The sequence below is a fragment of the Lissotriton vulgaris genome, chromosome 5 (assembly GCF_964263255.1).
Source record: "Lissotriton vulgaris chromosome 5, aLisVul1.2, whole genome shotgun sequence".
Lineage (NCBI taxonomy): Eukaryota > Metazoa > Chordata > Amphibia > Caudata > Salamandridae > Lissotriton > Lissotriton vulgaris.
This window is the reverse complement of record NC_141693.1, coordinates 36191325-36208406: the sequence shown is the minus strand read 5'-3', so window position 1 is coordinate 36208406 and position 17082 is coordinate 36191325. Positions and strand designations below refer to the sequence as shown.

The following is a 17082-nucleotide window of genomic DNA, read 5'->3' as shown; positions in this document are numbered from 1 at the left end:
CTCCACTAATAGGTCAACGGTAGTGTCACCACTGTTCTCAGGTACCCCGACAAAGCGAATGTTATTACGTCGGGCCCTATTTTCGTACTCATCCAGACGTCTGGCCATCAGATCATGCGATGACCGCAGGTTGCCAATCTCCGACTGCGCGTCCGCCATATCAGTGACAAGACTGGAGGCCTTGAGGTCCAAGGCTTTGACCCTCTCATTGGTCTTAGCCAAGTCCGCTCTAATGAGGGTAATATCAACGGCCACCGTGTCGATCTTCGAGACAATGGCCTCATATTGTAGCCCCATATCAGTCTTGATCCCAGCGATGGCTCGCATGAGATCCTGGAGAGAGACCTCCGATGTCGCCGCCAGGTCCGTCTTCGGGTCCTCAAGACTATGGCCAGCAGCACTGGGGGAACCTTTCGGTTGCGTATATCGATCCATAACGTTAGTCTGGACGGAACCCCCACGGGTCGGCACCTTCGTCTTGCGCTTCTCAATTTCAGGTTTAGTCGCCATATTGGAAGCCGCGCTCCGAAGGGCCTCTCTGGACCTGGTGTAAATGGCAGTTATCTTTAGGTCGCCAAAGCAGAATTTCCGTCCAAAATCGTAGCCTGTGAGACCTGGGTTATGGCCGGAATGCACAGCGGGTCAAGCCACCGCGGTCCGAAGTAAGGAGTACTTTCAGAACAGTCAATTAGGAGGTAGAAGGGAAATCGAAACTGAAAGTGACAATGACACCAGTGGAGGGGATGTCCATTGACCGCTGTTGTTGAATTGCGTCTCGGCCAGCCAGAGCAGCAGAGACCCCGGTCCCGTCCAGGGTTAGGCCAGAAAGTTAAAGACAATGTAGAAATGGTTCCCGAAGTCCGATCTCAGCCCTGGAAAGTGTATCAGGATCAGCAGGAGTAGAACTTCAAAAGCCCATAAAGATATTCAGGATATTAGAAGGATGAATGCAAGAGGGCCGCGCGGGTCTCGGGAGCCCTCTGCTCACGCGACCATCTTGGATGCCCGCGTAGCTCCTCCCCCGTATTAAACTATTGTTAACTAAAAGAATACCCTTCTATGTCTCAATTATAGACATTGAGATAAGCACTCTATAACAACCTGATACACAAAAAGATTTTTTATATACTTATTTTGATTAGTTTATTTGAAATATTTTTTCTTTTTGTTAGCTTATACAAAGTACATATTTAGATAGATGAATCAATGATACAAAAGTGCATTTGAAAATCAAAAAATAAGTGACATGTGAATAAATTCATACACTATCAGACATTATATACAAATCCATTCAATAGATGCGAGCGTTGATTCGGGCAGTGCGGCAGATGTCTTAGAACGCGCGTTTCGGCACACAGCCTTCATCAGGTAGCCGTCCACTACTCATAATAAAGATGGCAAACAGGGATATACTGTGATTGCAGCTCAGTTGGCATATCAATTTGCATGTAATAGAGTTCCCTGCAGATGCATGAAGATTTTATTAATAGGATCGATTTCGAGGTGTCTGTTCTTGTATTCGCATTATAAAAACTGGCCCATATATATATAGTGTCAATGAAAAAATATATAGGAAGCTCCTCTAGTGGGAATTCTGAATGAAATGGTAAAGCCAGCTTCTCGGGTTCGTAATGAAGGGAAAGGGCGGATGATTCAGAATATTCGGAATTCTTAACCTGACTCCTGAACGGTTAAATCTTTACCGCTTGATAGTAACTGCCAATTATTACACGTTTTAGTTGGAGGCTGCCGCTGTGGTCTGGTTTAGAGATGTTTCCCTTGGTCGATAGTAACTGCCAATTGTTACACGTTTTAACTGGAGGCTGCCCCTATGGTCTTCTTTAGAGATGTTTCTCTTGATTAAGAGACGATGCGAACAGCCTTCCATCTAGAAATTGCTGGCTCAAAATGGGCTCTGTAGAAACCGATGTGACATCGCAGAGACCCAAGGCCGCAGACCAGCTTGAGAAGGTCTTCGCAGAGATGACCCGGGGTCCAGGTGGAGTCCCCGGGACCTATTTTCTGCGTCCTCGGCCCTACGATGCAACTCTGTGGTCTGTGCCTGTAGGCGGGTCACCTAGGACTTAAGAGTGCCCACGTCGTCCTCTACCGTGGAAAGACAGGATTCTGCTTCTGTAAACCGGGCCATGGCATTACGGAGGTCCTGCCGGATCAATGAAAAAACATAAGAGGGGCCCTGAAATCTAAACGTACTAGGAAGAGAACAACCCGCCAGGGCGAGATAATTATAAGAAGAACATGAAAAGAGGGGGTTCCCAGAATAGAGAGGAATAAAGATTTTTAAACTCTACAGGAAAAGCCCAAAAGGAACCAGTAGAATCATATCAAATATTTATTTTTATTGACGTAGAAAAATATATCAGTTCAAGTAAATACATTAATACACAATACATTTCTTTATCATAATTTTGTTTGAAAGTATCGTAAAAACACATGTAAGCAGCCACAGGACACAAAAGAGTATAAAAAATGTTGGCACACAATTCACTCACTCGTCCAATCAGACCAAGAATTCATACCCATACCAATACACACATACACATTCAAACAAAAACATTCAAGAAAAGCACCGACGCGCGTTTCGGAACAGTGCCAGTACAATCTTCCTTCATCAGGGCGCAAGATATAGGTAATATGGATAAACGTGGTCTCTCAAGATCCAACAACCCAATCCTGGGAAGGAGTCCTAGTTATAATCATGGCTGGCAAAATTTATCCTATAGTCTGTCTGCGGAAGAGCCCTCTATGGAGATATGGGTGGCAAGTGGCAACTGGTTTAAGCCCTCTAGAAAACGCTCAAGGTGACGTCAAGGCCCCAATTCAAGTAAGACGAAAATGAAAGTGATGAAAATGTAAAAGCGCTCAAGAAATAATCCAGAAATCTGTTTCGAAGGTCTCCCGGCCTATCAACATTTAGTCGCGGTTCAGAGAATAGCAGCTTCCAAATGAAGTCTATGGGCTCAGGAATAGTGTAGCACCTCAAGCTGGCAATAGAGTAAGCCCTCAGAACGGTAATTTGGTGGCAAAGGAAATGAAGGGGACGGCAAGATGCTCGAGAACAAATGTTCACGGCGGCATGGCAGGATAGACAGCTTGAATGAAGGCTATAGTTCTCCCTGGGGGTTGTAAACGGCGGCGGGACCTCTCGGCTTCAAAGACCGGATGTGCTTTTCCTATAGAGTTTGAACATCTTTATTCCTCTCTATTCTGGGAACCTTCTTTTCATGTTCTTCTTATAATTACCTGCCGGATCAATGCCACATCCACCCGCACTTTCCCAATCTTGGCCTCCACCAACGCCTGCAATGCACTGATCACCTGTAGGATAGCGGAGAGGTCACCTCCGGCCGTTTCGGACCCCGCCACAGACCCAGCCGCCGGGTCGCTATCAGGCTTGGTGAATTGGTCCATTGTTGTTTGAGTGGAGGGCCCAGGGAGCTGAGAAGCGCAGTTTCTGCCCATGCTCCCGAAGGTTCAAGTGTGGGTGCGGGGAGGAGGGGGTATGCAGCAGCACCCCAGCCGCGGCCGATCTCCCTCCCACTCCTCCGATTGAGGAAGGCGGCCGTTCCCAGGGTAGTATATCTCGTCCAGGTATCGTCGGCCTCTAAAGCAACTCCAACAGGCCCAGGGCCCCTCACCGGTCCCACGAGCCCAGGCCCCCGGGTGAGAGGAAGGGGGGTCAGCCACTCACACGGCCACTCGACTCAGTGGCCGATCCGACCCACACCAAGTCAGAGCGCGCCTCCCAGCCTGCAGACAGTGAGGGGGCAAGAGGGCCCCTCAGCCCGTGGTTTAAGGAAGGCCAGGAAATCCAATGGGTCTTCAGGGTTAGGCCCTCCCCCTCTCCAGCACCCTGTCGCAGAAGGGCAGATTACTCCAGTGCAGGGTCTGCTATCTGCAGCCTCCCACCTAAAGCGCAAGAGGGAGAATGTCCACAAGCACCGCGGACAGCTGCTCCGTCGCCGCCGCAAGTCTCCTCGCTCCTCCCCACCACCAACACCACAGGATGACAGCAGGCTCGAATGACAAGGGCAGGCCAATGGGGGAGTGGGGCGCCCCAGCGGGGGACCTCCTCAAGGATGTAATGGGGGCCCACACCCGCAGCCACAGCAAGGCAACTTCGAGCATCAGGAGTGGCCTGTCCCGCCCTCCAGAACCACCGTATCTCAGGCACAGTCCCTGGGCTCCGATGTGCGCGTGACCCAACACAGCCGCCGAGGGGCGCGGGGGAGAGGAGGTCCACAACGTGATTCCCCGCCTTCTCACCTCCTTCAGGTCGTTGCGCCGGCCACCAGCCCCTCCGCAACCGCCCGCTGGGTCTTCTCCAAGGGCCAGGCCACGATCCAGTCTCGCAGCCGCCGGCAGGCACAGAGGCGACGCGGCAGCTCCACCGGCAGGGGGTCAGGCACCTTCGATCTTCAAATCCCGCCACACGTCCCGGAGCCGATCCGCCACTACTCTGGGCTCCAGGGCGGGAGGGCACCCCTCGGTTTCGGCCACAGCTCGGCCCCTCGCCGCCAAAACAATGCAGGTGAGCCGGGCGGGAAGGGGGCCGTCGGGTGCCCAGAGGGGAAGTTAGGCCACAGGAGCGGGAGCTACAGGGCCGCCATCTTATGGCAGGGGAGGCCGCCAGGAGCTGAGGGCCCGCAACGGCAACATGGGCACCAGGCAGGCCCCACGAGGGGTCGGGCGCTGCGAGTAGGATGCAAGAGTCGCCCCGAGGACTCTGGAACGTTGATGGTCGGTATTAGTGGGCTAAGCTGAGGCGGATGATGGAGGGGATCCGAAGCACTCCAGGAGTGCGACTGTCATCTTGACGCCTCAAGCCACGCCCCCCAGCTTATGGTCTTTTTATGATACTTTTAGTTATTATGCTCCAAATGATTGTAATGATTTTAATTAATCAAACAATAAATTAAGTCAGACTGATTCAAAAGATTTAGGTAAAAATAGTGCCTAGAAGCATTAGACATGTGACATTGGGTGTAAGCCTTATTTTACCATGTTTAAAGAAGAGACGACAAGCACTTTAGCAGGTTACTTCTAAGGAGTTTTTAATACTATTGCCTAACTATAAGTTTCTTGTAACCTTTGATTTATTTAAATACATTTCTAGGGGGTTTTAATATTATTTCCTAAATATAACATCCCTGTAACATTTGGGTTTTTACATAAATTTCTATGTTTTTTAAAATATTTTTCTGAACTATAATGTCCTTGTAATCTTTGTTTTCAGTGAATTCTAAGGTTTTTAAAATTATATTTATTAACTATAACCTTTGAGAGTGAGTGAGTGAGTGATTGTATAGGCGTGTGAGTGGGCGTGTGAGTTGCTGTGTGGATCTGTGAGTGGGTGTGTGAGTATCTGTATGGGTCAGTGACTGGGTGACATGAATGGTTATATGGATCTGTGAGAAGGTGTACGAGTAGCTTTGTAGGTGTACAACCAATTATGTGAGTGGTTGTATGGATCAGTGAGTGGGTGTGTGATTGGCTGTATGGGTCCTTGAATGGATGTGTGAGTGGCTGTATGGATCTGTGAGTAGGTATGTGAGGAGCTATGCAGGTGTGTCAGCAGATGTGTGAGTGGCTGTATGGTCTGTGAGTGGGTATGTTAGTAGTTTTGTAGGTCTGTGAGTGGTTGTATGTGTGTGTGTGTGTGTGTAGGGGTATGAGCGGCTGTGTGGGTCTGTGAGAGGATGGGAGATTGGATGAATAAGTGTTTGAGTGGGTGTCTGAGTATCTATGTGGGTGGCCTAGTAGCTGCGTGAGTGACTGGGCCATAACAGAACCTCACTTGCCCCTTTATCCAACAAGAGTCCACACTTTTACACAAAAAGTCTACCTGGCTTGAGTGCTTTCTACTGCTTGATTAATTAGTGCTAGCTCGTTGGATAATAACTAGTTCATACACTACAGCTGTGCATTCTACACTACAGCTGTGTAATGGACCACAAGGAAAAGTCTTCAGTGATCTTGTGTGGCTGTAATTCCGGCATTGTGATTGTACCTCGAGCGTCTTGAACCACAAATCTGTAATAACATGAATACCTGTCTAGAGAACAAGATGAGACTACAAAGAGGGGAATCTCCACCAAACAAGGGGACTTCATCCTTACTATATGAACTATGTGTTGCTGTGTTGCTGGAGATGTGCTCAAAAGGCCTATGGATCAAGAACACATCACCACAATTGGTGGGAAACACACTCAGAGGCATTTTTGTGCGCTGCCCATCAATCTGGGAAAAGGCGGGAAGACCTTTGCATGCAACTAAACAGGGCTAAACAGGGGTACGTTGAAGATGATTTGAGGGATTTGCATAATCAGGGTAATTAAAAGGGAAAACCATGGACACTGTTCTCAAGAGAAAAATGAAACCACTCGTCACAGTCACTACAGTTCAGATTGCACTTCAATAGATCAACGATGGATTCACCTCTATTAAGGATTTCAGATTGTTTTTAGACTTGGAATACTGGAGGAAACACACTTGCTTTGCTTTCGCCAAGCCCAAGAAGTTAGGATCATTTGTGCTTTACAGAAGTGGAGCTTCAACTGGGGCATCTGCGGTGTTTATATTTGTAAGTGCTTTCCGTTGACATTTAATTTCTGTGAAATGAGCATCAGAGTCAGAATGGAACCTCACTTTTTCCAAGAAGATTCCCTAGTTTTGCCACAAATATCCACCCAACTTGAAAACTTTCTATTTAGCAGTTAGTAAGTGCTGCCTCGTTGGGTAAATGTCTAGTTCATATTCTTCCCTACAGCTGTGTAAAGGACCATGAGGTAATGTCTCCAGTAACCTTCCGTTCATGTAAATTCAGCAATGTGATTGTTCCTGCAGCATTCATCCACAAATCAGTGATAACATAAATCCTTATACAGAAACAAAGGTTACAGAGATGTTATAGTTAGGAAATAGAATTTAAAAAAACTTAGAAATTCACTGAAAAAACAAAAGGTTAAAGGAATGTTATAGTTAGGCTCAGATTTCACTCATACCCAACCAGTGAAATGCATCAGTTAATAGTTACCGAAGCTAACTAAAACGTATGCCCCTGCAATGCACTGCTTACGACCTCACATACTACATCACTCATGACATAGTCAGTGACATCACAGATGACATCTCAATGACGTCAACCTGTGATGTAACTGTTTCATATATGTTTCTGAGACTTAAAGATATATATGCACTAAGCTACATCATACGTTAAATCACTATTCTTTCTGTACTAGTAATTAGTCATAGTATTTCTAACATATCTAATCTGACTGGCTGTGTGACTATATGGATTAGTGTGTGAGTGGATGCCTGAGTGGCTGCATGGGTGTGTGAGTGGGTATGTGAGGTGCTATATGGATGTTTTAGTGGTTATGTGAGTAGCTGTATGGGTGAGTGAGTGGCTGCATAGGTGTGTGAGTGTGTATGTGAGTAGCTTTATGGGTGACTGAGTGGCTGTGTGAGTGGCTGCATGTGTGATGGAGTAGGTGTGTGACTAGCTGTATTGGCGAATAAGTGGCAGTGTGAGTGGCTGTATGGGTCACTGTAGGTATGTGAGTGCCTATATGGGTGAGTGAGTGGCTTTGTGAGTTTCTGTAAGGATGACTGATCAGGTGTGTGTGTGTGGCTGTAAGGGTGTATGAATGGGTGTGTAAATGTCTATATGTTTGTATGACTGGATATGTGTGTAGCTGTATTGGTGAATGACTGGCAGTGTGAGTGGCTGTATGGGTGGGTGTGTGAGTACTTGTATGGGTGAGTTAGTGGCTGTATGAGTTTCTGAATGGGTGATTGAGTGGGTGTGTGAGTGGCAGTATGAGTAAGTGGATGTGTGAGTGGTTCTATGGATGAATGATTGGTTGGGAAAGTACTGGTATGGGTCTGGTATGTGTCTGTGAATGGGTATGTGAGGGGTTGTGTGGGAGTGGGTATATGAGAAGTTATATGTGGGTGTGAGTTGGTGTGTTAGTGGTTCTCTAGATGATTTCATCAGTGATGTCATTTGAGATGTCATCAGTGATGTCACTGACCATGTCATGGGTGATGTAATATGTGCGATCATAAGCAGTACATTGTAGGGGCATTTGTTATAGTTAACCCAACTGCTGAATTAAGCCTAACTATAACGTCCCTGTGACCTTTGTTTTTTTCCAATGAATTTCTAGGTTTTATTTAATACTTTTTCCTAACTATAATGTTCCTGTAACCTTTGGCTTTTTCAGTGAATTTCTTCAGTTTTTCTTTCCTAACTTTAAAGTATCTGTAATTTTCTTTTTAATGAATTTCTAAGGTTTTTAATTTTATTTCCTACATGTAGCCTGTAACCTTTGAGAGTGAGGATGTGAGTGAGTGCATGAGTGTCTCAGTGAATGTGTGAGTGAGTATGTGAGTGTCTCAATGGGTGTGGGAGTGAGTGTGTGAGTATCTGAGTGGGATTGGAAGTTGCTTCATAAGTGTCTCACTCGGTGTAGGAGTGGGTGCATGGGTGTCTGAGTGGGTCTGTGAGTGGGTGTATGAGTTTTTGAGTGGGTTTGTGAGTAGGTGTATGACTGTCTCATTGGGTATGTGAGTGGGTGCATGAGTCTCTGAGTGGGTCTGGGAGTGGGTGTCTGAGTGTCTGAGTTCTCTATGTTTTGCCCTCTTCTTCTCTGTTTTAACTTTTCTGCTTTTTTCTGACCTCTGTTTTGCCTTTCATGCTCATTTTTATCTCCTCTGTTGTTCCCTCTTCTGCTCTGTTTTGCCTTTCCTGCTTGTTTTTCTACCCTCTTTTCGAAATGTTTCTGCCTGTTTTTCTGCTCTCTGTTTTGCCTGTGCTACTTGTTTTTCTGCCCTCTGTTTTGCCTTTCCTGCTTGTTTTTCTGCTGTTTTGTCTTTCCTGCACGTTTTTCTACCCTGTTTCCAACTTAAAAGCCCCAGGGGCCTCCACCTCCTCTGGGTTTTACTGATATTAAGGAGAGGGCCACAGGGAGCCCCCCTCCATTTGGCTCCAAGAGTCCTGGGGACCGCCACCTCCCCAGACTTTTTTTACCAAAGGATGGGGGCCGCACAGACCTCCCCTCCTGGGGCTTTCATATGCCCCATGGACTATCTCCTCTGTGGGACTAACTTTATTATGCGTTGAGCCATGTGGACCCCCCAGGGACCACCACCTCTGCGGACCAAATACTTTCTTTAACCCCTTCAGTGCTGCGTGAATTCCGCTGCGGTGCTGAAGGTTCTAAAAAACCTATGGACTCATGACGGAACGGTTCGGTCATAAGCACAGGCCAACCGAAGCTCATGACGGAACCGTTCCGTCATGAGCACCGAAGGGGTTAAAGTGGGCAGGGGCTGTGTGGTCTCTCTCTGCGGCCTGACTGTGGCCTGCGGACTGCATCCCAGGGTCTGGCCTTAATTCAATGGAGTAGGGGGCGACATGCCGCTCCCCTCCTCAGGCCGATTTCAGCTCCAGAGGCCCCACTCCCTGGAGCCTGCCTCCCTGAAACTGGCCACAAATGGGGGAGGTGGGCTGCATGTACCCCTTCCTGGGCCACTTTCGTCCATGGGGACCCCATCTGGGGCCCAGCTTCTTAATTTTGGGTGCTTTGGAGCCCAACCAGGACACGCAGTCACCACCATTGGGGACCACGGGGGAGCATCAAGGCCCTAGCGGGCCCTACTGCTGGCTCCCCGCCTTACGGGAGCCGGCATTGCTCTCACAGACAGGGGGTTGCTAAACATGTAGCTCTCGGTCTGTGAGAACAATCCTTTCGTCTGATGAAAACTTTGCTCTCAGTAAGAGGGATTGGTTTCATAGCTCTCGTCTCGCTTGATAAGAGCAGCATTTGTGCTTGCCCTGACTTGGCGTAACATAACATGTGTATTTGTACTGAGCACGTTCACCCGTAGGCATCTTGGTGCTGAATAACAGATGTTTATTGTTACCCAACTCAATGGTAATCATTTTATCGACCTCAGATGGATGAAAGGCTGAATGGACCCACCAGGATTTGAAACCTGCAGTTGATGCAATAGTCCACTGAGCCACCAGACCCGGCTGGTAACCAAAGCAAACAGCTGGGTTGTGGGGGGTTCGCACCCTGGGACATAGCAGGAGCCAACTCTGAAGGGGGGCGGTCCCCTGGGACATTAATGGCTCCTGGAGGGGGCCAAGTGGCCCCCCTCCTTTACTTTTCAGGGCAGGCCATAAGGAGGTGGTAATACCCAGGGGCCTATGTGGACAGGGATGTGGGCCGCGCGACACTCTCCCATTCTTCTAATAAATATTTGTCCCTGGGGAGCTGGTGGGCCTCAGGGGGGTCCGATAGGCCCACCATTTTGTGCTATGTAACCCCGGGGAGGTGGTTGTCCCTGGGACTTGGGGGGTCTGTGCACCCCCTCAGCAATATTTATTTAGCCCCAGGGAGGGGGGTCTCAAGGGGGTCCGTCCGCCCCTCTAACAATATTTCTTTAGTCCTGGGGAGGTGGTGGTCCCCGGGGTGTGGGGCTCTGCATGCCCCCCCCAACAGTATATGTTTAGGGCAAGGGAGGTGGTGGTCGGGGCTCATAGAGCTTCAGGAGGAGGGCCGAATGAACCCCCCTCCTTTTTAGATGTAAAGCCCCTGCGAGGTGGTGGTTCCCGGGGCTCCAAAAACCTGAGCCAGGGGGGGCGTGTGCCCCCCACCTTCTAAAAAAAATTCCCCTGGGACCTGGCCTACCTGGGGGCTCTATTCAAAACAAGCACAGGAGCCCGTGCTTGTTTAAAAAAAATGTTTTGCAGTAGATTTGCCCGCTCCATATTGTTTCTGTGGCAAAAATCTTTTTAAAATGTTTTTTTTCAATGGTGGGGTCCTTTCCTGAATTATCTTCAAGTGCAAAATACAACTATAAAACTCTATATATAATCTATACCCTTTCTATGAATAAATCTATATATGTATTACTTTATTCCTACTATATATACAAAAACATTACCACACTCCAATGCTCTACTCGATGCCTCACCTTATACCTCTCCCAATATATCTTCTTTCTCCACTTTCAGACTCATTCCAAACCTCATTCCACTACTGGGATCTCCAAAGTAACCCTTTCTAGACTCTTCCGTCCTCTCCCCCTCCTCAGCTCACCCCAAACCTCATTTTACTATTATAATCTCCCAAACAACCTTTTTCTAAATTCATCCCTCATTTATCCCTCGGTTGACTCATCCCAAACCTCATTTTACTACTATGATCTCCCTAACCCCTTTACAGGGACTCCTCTCTTCTCCATCTCCCTTAAACGTATCCCAAACTTCATCTTACTACAATCATCTCCTTAATAACACTTTTCCCTCTTGTACCCCTCCATTATCCTATTCAATCCAACTAACAGCCGTGCATGTCCATTGCTCAAATGAACTCATAGGGCCCGATTCACAGAACTAACTTAAGACAAAATCCTAAACTTACTATCATTTTGGTATTCACAGAAGGCACGTACTCATTTTGGTATTCACAGAAGGCACTTACTCATTTCGGTATTCACAGAAGTTAGGAGTCCTAACTTTAGGACTCCTAAATGCCTTCTGTGAATACCGAAAGTCTTAAAGTTAGGATTTTTCTCAGTTTAGGAGTAGTAAAGTTAGGATTCCTAACTTTAGGACTCCTAAATGTCTTCTGTGAATACCGAAAGTCTTAAAGTTAGGATTTTTCTCAGTTTATGAGTCCTAAAGCTAACTTTAGGACTCCTAAACTTTCGGCATACCGTATATACATGCTGTCTTTCCTTTGTGATGGTTCAAGTATTCAAATTCCTTTTTTGTAATCTCTCCTCTTTCTAAAGCTTGATTGGTAAGATCATATATTTTTCTAGACATTCCTATTATAGGGTTAGATGTTATGGAGGTATAGAAGGATGTGTCATTTGACATAGTTTTCATTTTATTTTCATAATTGTTTGCATCAATGATTACAATTCTTCATCCTTTATCGCAACTTTTTATAACTAAATCCTTGTTGTTGGCCAAAGAGGTGAGGGCTTTATGTTAATCTATATTAAGATTGTATAAAGGCTTGGGGATAATGTGCAATGCCTGTTATAATCTCTGTAAAGTTACTAATTCAGAAGTGGCTTCTTCTGGTCCTAACTGATCTAAGGAAGGGCAAAAAGTAGATGGTAAACTTAAGGTTCTAGTGTCACATAGATCAGTGCTTGTTTCATCGTTCTGATTAAAAAACTTTTTTAACCTAACTCTATGAAAGAAGGAAATAACATCCTGGTGTAATTCAAAAATGTTAACATAAGAGTGGGGAACAAAGGATAAACCCTTGGATAACAAACTGGTACTGTGTGAGTCTAAATGTACTGTAGACAGAATGAAAATGGGGATTACATCCCTTGTTTCCAGTACTGTCGGTTGCAGGTCTCTCTCATGAGTTGAGGGTCCTGCGGTTGATGGTGAAATTGTGGTTGATAATTTCCTCTGGTTTGGTTCTTAAATCTGACTCGTTGACGGCCTTTGTAAGTGCCGTGTTTGGCTAAAAAAGGCTGGGCCTGGGTACGTTTAGCTTGAAAAGAATTGAAGTTATTTTCAGACTCATAATAGGTGTTGCTGTTTTCTTCTTCAGAGTCTGATGTGTCTGAGAAAGTATTGACTCTCTGTTGTTGTGGTCGCATATCGTCTGTGTAATGATTCTGTTTATAGAAATCTTGTCTCAGATACGGGTAGGTGTTCTCTATACTATAGAATCTTTCATCTTTCGCTAGTATGTCATTTTTACGTTTATTTAGATAGTTGGTGAAAGATTCTATTTATTTTTGAGATTCTTCTCATTTCTTTAAAGCTTCCTCTACGCTGTTCGCATTTTAAATTTTATCTTCCAGTTCTTGGACTTCTGTTTTGATGTTCCCTGATAGTTATTTTGCCATTTCGACAATTAAAATCATAAGGTCCCTTGAACACCATTGGAGCCCGTACTGACCAAAGGAGTGGCCATACTGGGGCCAGAGTGAGAAGCTGTACTTTATGTCATCGTTGAAACGTGTGGGGGGCAACTGTTATCGAAGAGGCTGATTGTCATAATACAAATTGCCAATATTGCTGCTAACGAACTGCCGGACTGTCTCATGACACCTGACATTATTGCTGCATAACGAAGTACACGATTGTAGTGCTACGCATTGCAGTATTTCTCCTTTGCAAAGTACAGGATTGTAGCTGTCCGCAGTGCATTATTCCTTCATTGCAAAGTACATGATTGTAGTAGTGCACATTGCATTATTTCTTCATTGCAAAGTATGTGATTGGGGTGTGACGCATTGCCTTATTCCTTCATTGCGCAGCACATGATTGTAGCGGTACGCATTGCATTATTTCTCCCAGTGCAAGGTACCGGGGTGTATAGTTACACATTGTATTATTTCTCCTTTGCCAAGCACAGGATTGTATCGTTATGCAGTGCACTATTGTATGTCCATTGCATTTGGAAAGCGGTGGTTGGGATTTGAACCTACTATCCAGCTGGAACGAATATTACCCTTTATTATATGTTGGCTTTTGTATTGTGGGGTCTGATCGTATTTCTTTTTATATAAAGTTTATACTTGTTTTATCACACTCGTGTGGAGTCCATTTGTGGTGTCACCAGTGGGTGCTAGGAGTGTGGTTGCACATACTGTACACTTGTGCCTTGGAGGTAGGCCTGGCTGCTCGTGCCAAGCAACTAAGAGGGTGAGCAGGGCTACCTCAAACGGTGTCCTTACTTGGCCTAACGTTGAGTGAGAAGTCCCGGGTCTCGCATTTGGTGACAGCGGTGCGGGACTGGGACTCCAGCTTCCAACAGTAGCCAAATCTCAAGTCTTATTAGATCTGCAAATAAAAGGTCAAAGAAGTTAGAAGACCAGTAATAAATCTTACAGAAGATCACACTAAAGCGACATGATTCTGAGAATTAGGGGTGGGTGGTAAAGTCCATTCCGCTGGTGGAATTTGAAAAATTTCGTCAATTCCGCATTGCACGCGTAACGCGGAATTGCCGAAAATTCCGCGATCAGCGGCGGAACGGAATTTGTGGACATTGTTGGTAAGTACAGAAGAGGTATTGCACAAAACAGTGGCATCTTCTTGGATAAATATACAGGGCAGGATTCATTCTGGCACGATGCTCCTGGTCCGAGCTGCAGCTCAAATCGGTAACGCATTAATCAGCCCAAAAAATATTGTGCGCTCTGTTGAGGCTGGGCAGGTGTGCTTTCTCCCGATATCTACCGTCAAAAAGTAGCTGTTATGCTTGATGGAGGTCTTTGCATCCATGACTTTCTCGAGCGCAATATCCATGTAGTTCCTGTGACCAGGAGGTTCTCTCTCCTCATCTGCTTCTCTGATCAATCTCTGACGTTTTATAAACAAGAGGCATGTTGTGAACTTGCATAGAAGCCCCGCCCCACACACACAAGCAGTATACAACGTCTTCTCGCCCCTTATCCACTATGAATATCATGGACAGCTTACTCAAAGGAGCCCTGCGCCTTTCCGGCGTGGTGGCAAAGTTACAGCTGCAGTGTAACGGGCAGAACAAGACATTTCGCGAGCACATGAAATTCCGCACGCTCGTGGAGTTTTTAGCCATTTCTCAGAACTTTGCGTAGAGCGACTACGCAAACTCCGCCTACCCCTACAGAATGTGCCGGAGCAGGAAAGCCTGCAGGTGTGGTGGCTCTTTTAGGGAATGCAGAATGTTTGTAAGCATGATGCCCGTGCACATACCTAGCTGCTGTTAATTGGGCCCCAGTTTTCAAGCCAGCTATAATGTAAACAGTTTAGGCAGCAATTGTCAATTGGTAAATATGAGTAAAATGAAAGTGAGCACGCTGGTTTAAAAAGCACAGCAACAGAGCTTAAAAATAGTACCTCAATCACAGTGGGACCAGTGAAAAGGAAAGCAATCAACCTGAAACAATCAGAACTTGGTCCATGCTCCAACTAATAGAAGAGGAAGTGATGCCACGACACACTGGCCAACTAGAAGACAGCAAATAAGAGTGACAATGAAGCCATGAATATAAAGTTAAAGGGCCCCATTTTCAAGGTCCATAACCGCACTTTTGTGCCACCGGAGCGTCACTTTGTTGACGCTGCAGTGGTACAAAAAGCCAATTTACTCGACTTTGTATGGCCTTGTAAATATGTGCACCTCTCACGCAAAACACTGTATCAAAGGGGCATTCCATGGATGTTACTGTGGGTGTTCCCACGCAACAACTGTGGAATCTGAAGCATTCACTGATTTACGAGGAATCATAAACCTGGGAAGGTGTCAGATGCTAATGTCACCCCAGGGGTGGCGTTAGGGAGGAGCAGCAGAGAGAAATGATTTATTTTCTCCTAATTTTTCCTCTTTTTAAGTGAGCTTCATTCTGCAGCACCCATAGAAAGGGGAAATCGCCTCAATTGATTGTTTTTGTGCAAAAAGGTGTCCCTTCCAGCTCAATTAGCCCTGCAGCACAGGCACCCTTGCACCATGGCGCAAGGGAGCCTGCATTGGTGCATGGCAGCCCGTTGGGCACCAGAACAGGGGAAAAGGACAGGAATGCACCGATATGGCACATTTCTGCCCTTTTCTTTTCATTCACGGTAGCGCAGCAAGATTCCTTGCGGCATTGCCCTGCGCCAAAACCTCACAAATGAGGCCCAAAATGTTAAGCTTTAAAGCGTTAATGTAATGCATGTCGGCAATTTAGTTACGTTTTACCTTGATTAAATATATTAAAATAAAAATGTAATAATTAGTTTCCCACTGATTACACGTCCTCCAGTCGTGGTGCTCTTCTCGATGTCCGAGCACTGGGCCCCGAGCCAACTCCCCTAATCAATCCAGATGCTGCTGTCATGCTGTCAACCAGCATGAGAGAAGTGTCAGGAGTGGGTGGAAGTGGGTGGAATGGGCTGGCTCTGTGCTCATACAGGCACGGGGGTCCTGTACCTTCTCTCTTCCTGACAGTCTAGGACAGCTCAGGTTGGAGAGGTTTAAAGTGCTCACGTCAGGCTGGCCGTCGCAAGACAGACGGCCAAAGTGGCATGCGCACTTTAAACTGCTGTAGGGGCAATGCTCTTCCACCCAAATTGAGAAGCCACCGTCACAGGAGAATTTGGAGCAGAAATGGCTTTTACATCTGCATATTTGACTACCCCAATGTCACTACTGAGTCACTAACACCAGTCAAACCCTTCACATGCACAGACCTACTCTGCATGCATCCTTGTTATGAAAACATTTGGCTACACACATGACACTTCACTGAAAATAACCTCTGGACAGATGAGGGGGAGTTACCATTTCCTGAAAAAGAACCCCAAGGGGCACTAGGGGATACACCATCACCAGCTATACTAAACCCGGGCGTCTGGTAACCGCAAATACCTCAATTTGAAAACAGTTCTATGGCCACATAGCTCCTACCTTCAGCAGCCTACGTTCAATGCAGAAGCTGAGAATAAATATTATAGAAACTGCCAAGAAGACGCCCCTCTTGAAGGTCAGTGCTGCTGGTGGAACCATCTTAGTGCCCTGTGGAAGAAAACAAAGAACAAAGTGTTAAAGAAAATTGAATGAGATCTCTTTTCATCTTACATCAAGTCAAAGAGTTTTTTAAATGTAAAGTAAGATATTATTGCCATACCGATCTATAATGTCACATTAATCTTTGTATTTTTCAGTGAATTTCTAGGGATTATTTTTACTTAAAGTAAGATGTTATTTCTAAACCCAAGCCTTGGCAGGGGCCCCCCCACCTGCCACACACGGCCTTTGGCTGTGTGCAGCATGGGGAGGTCAAAGGTCTGACCTGCGCCCAGCCCCCTTCCTGCTGGTGACCAGCTCCCCACATACACCTACCCCACCCTTGGGGCTCCCTCAAGACTCCCATGGGACTGCACTGATCCCCCACATGAATTTAATTTTAGGATCTAGGTGGATCACTCAGGGACTTCTCTATAAGGGGCTCAGGGTACCTCCCCCTCCCCCTCCCCCTTATACTGTATTTTTAAACACCAAGGGGCATATTAACAATGCGGCGCTATAAAATTATCGCCTC

The 17082-nt window shown here is 46.3% G+C and overlaps 1 protein-coding gene across 1 annotated transcript in view; it reads right to left on the bottom strand.

Moving 5' to 3' along the window:
- LOC147710063 (NXPE family member 1-like) overlaps nt 1–16547 on the bottom strand; it is a 427649-nt gene extending 411102 nt beyond the window's left edge. Inside the window, exon 1 of the mRNA XM_086920722.1 lies at nt 16449–16547. Coding sequence (XP_086776848.1) covers nt 16449–16547 — 99 coding nt within the window. The remainder of the gene's footprint in view (nt 1–16448) is intronic.
- Between the last annotated feature and the right edge of the window lie 535 nt (nt 16548–17082).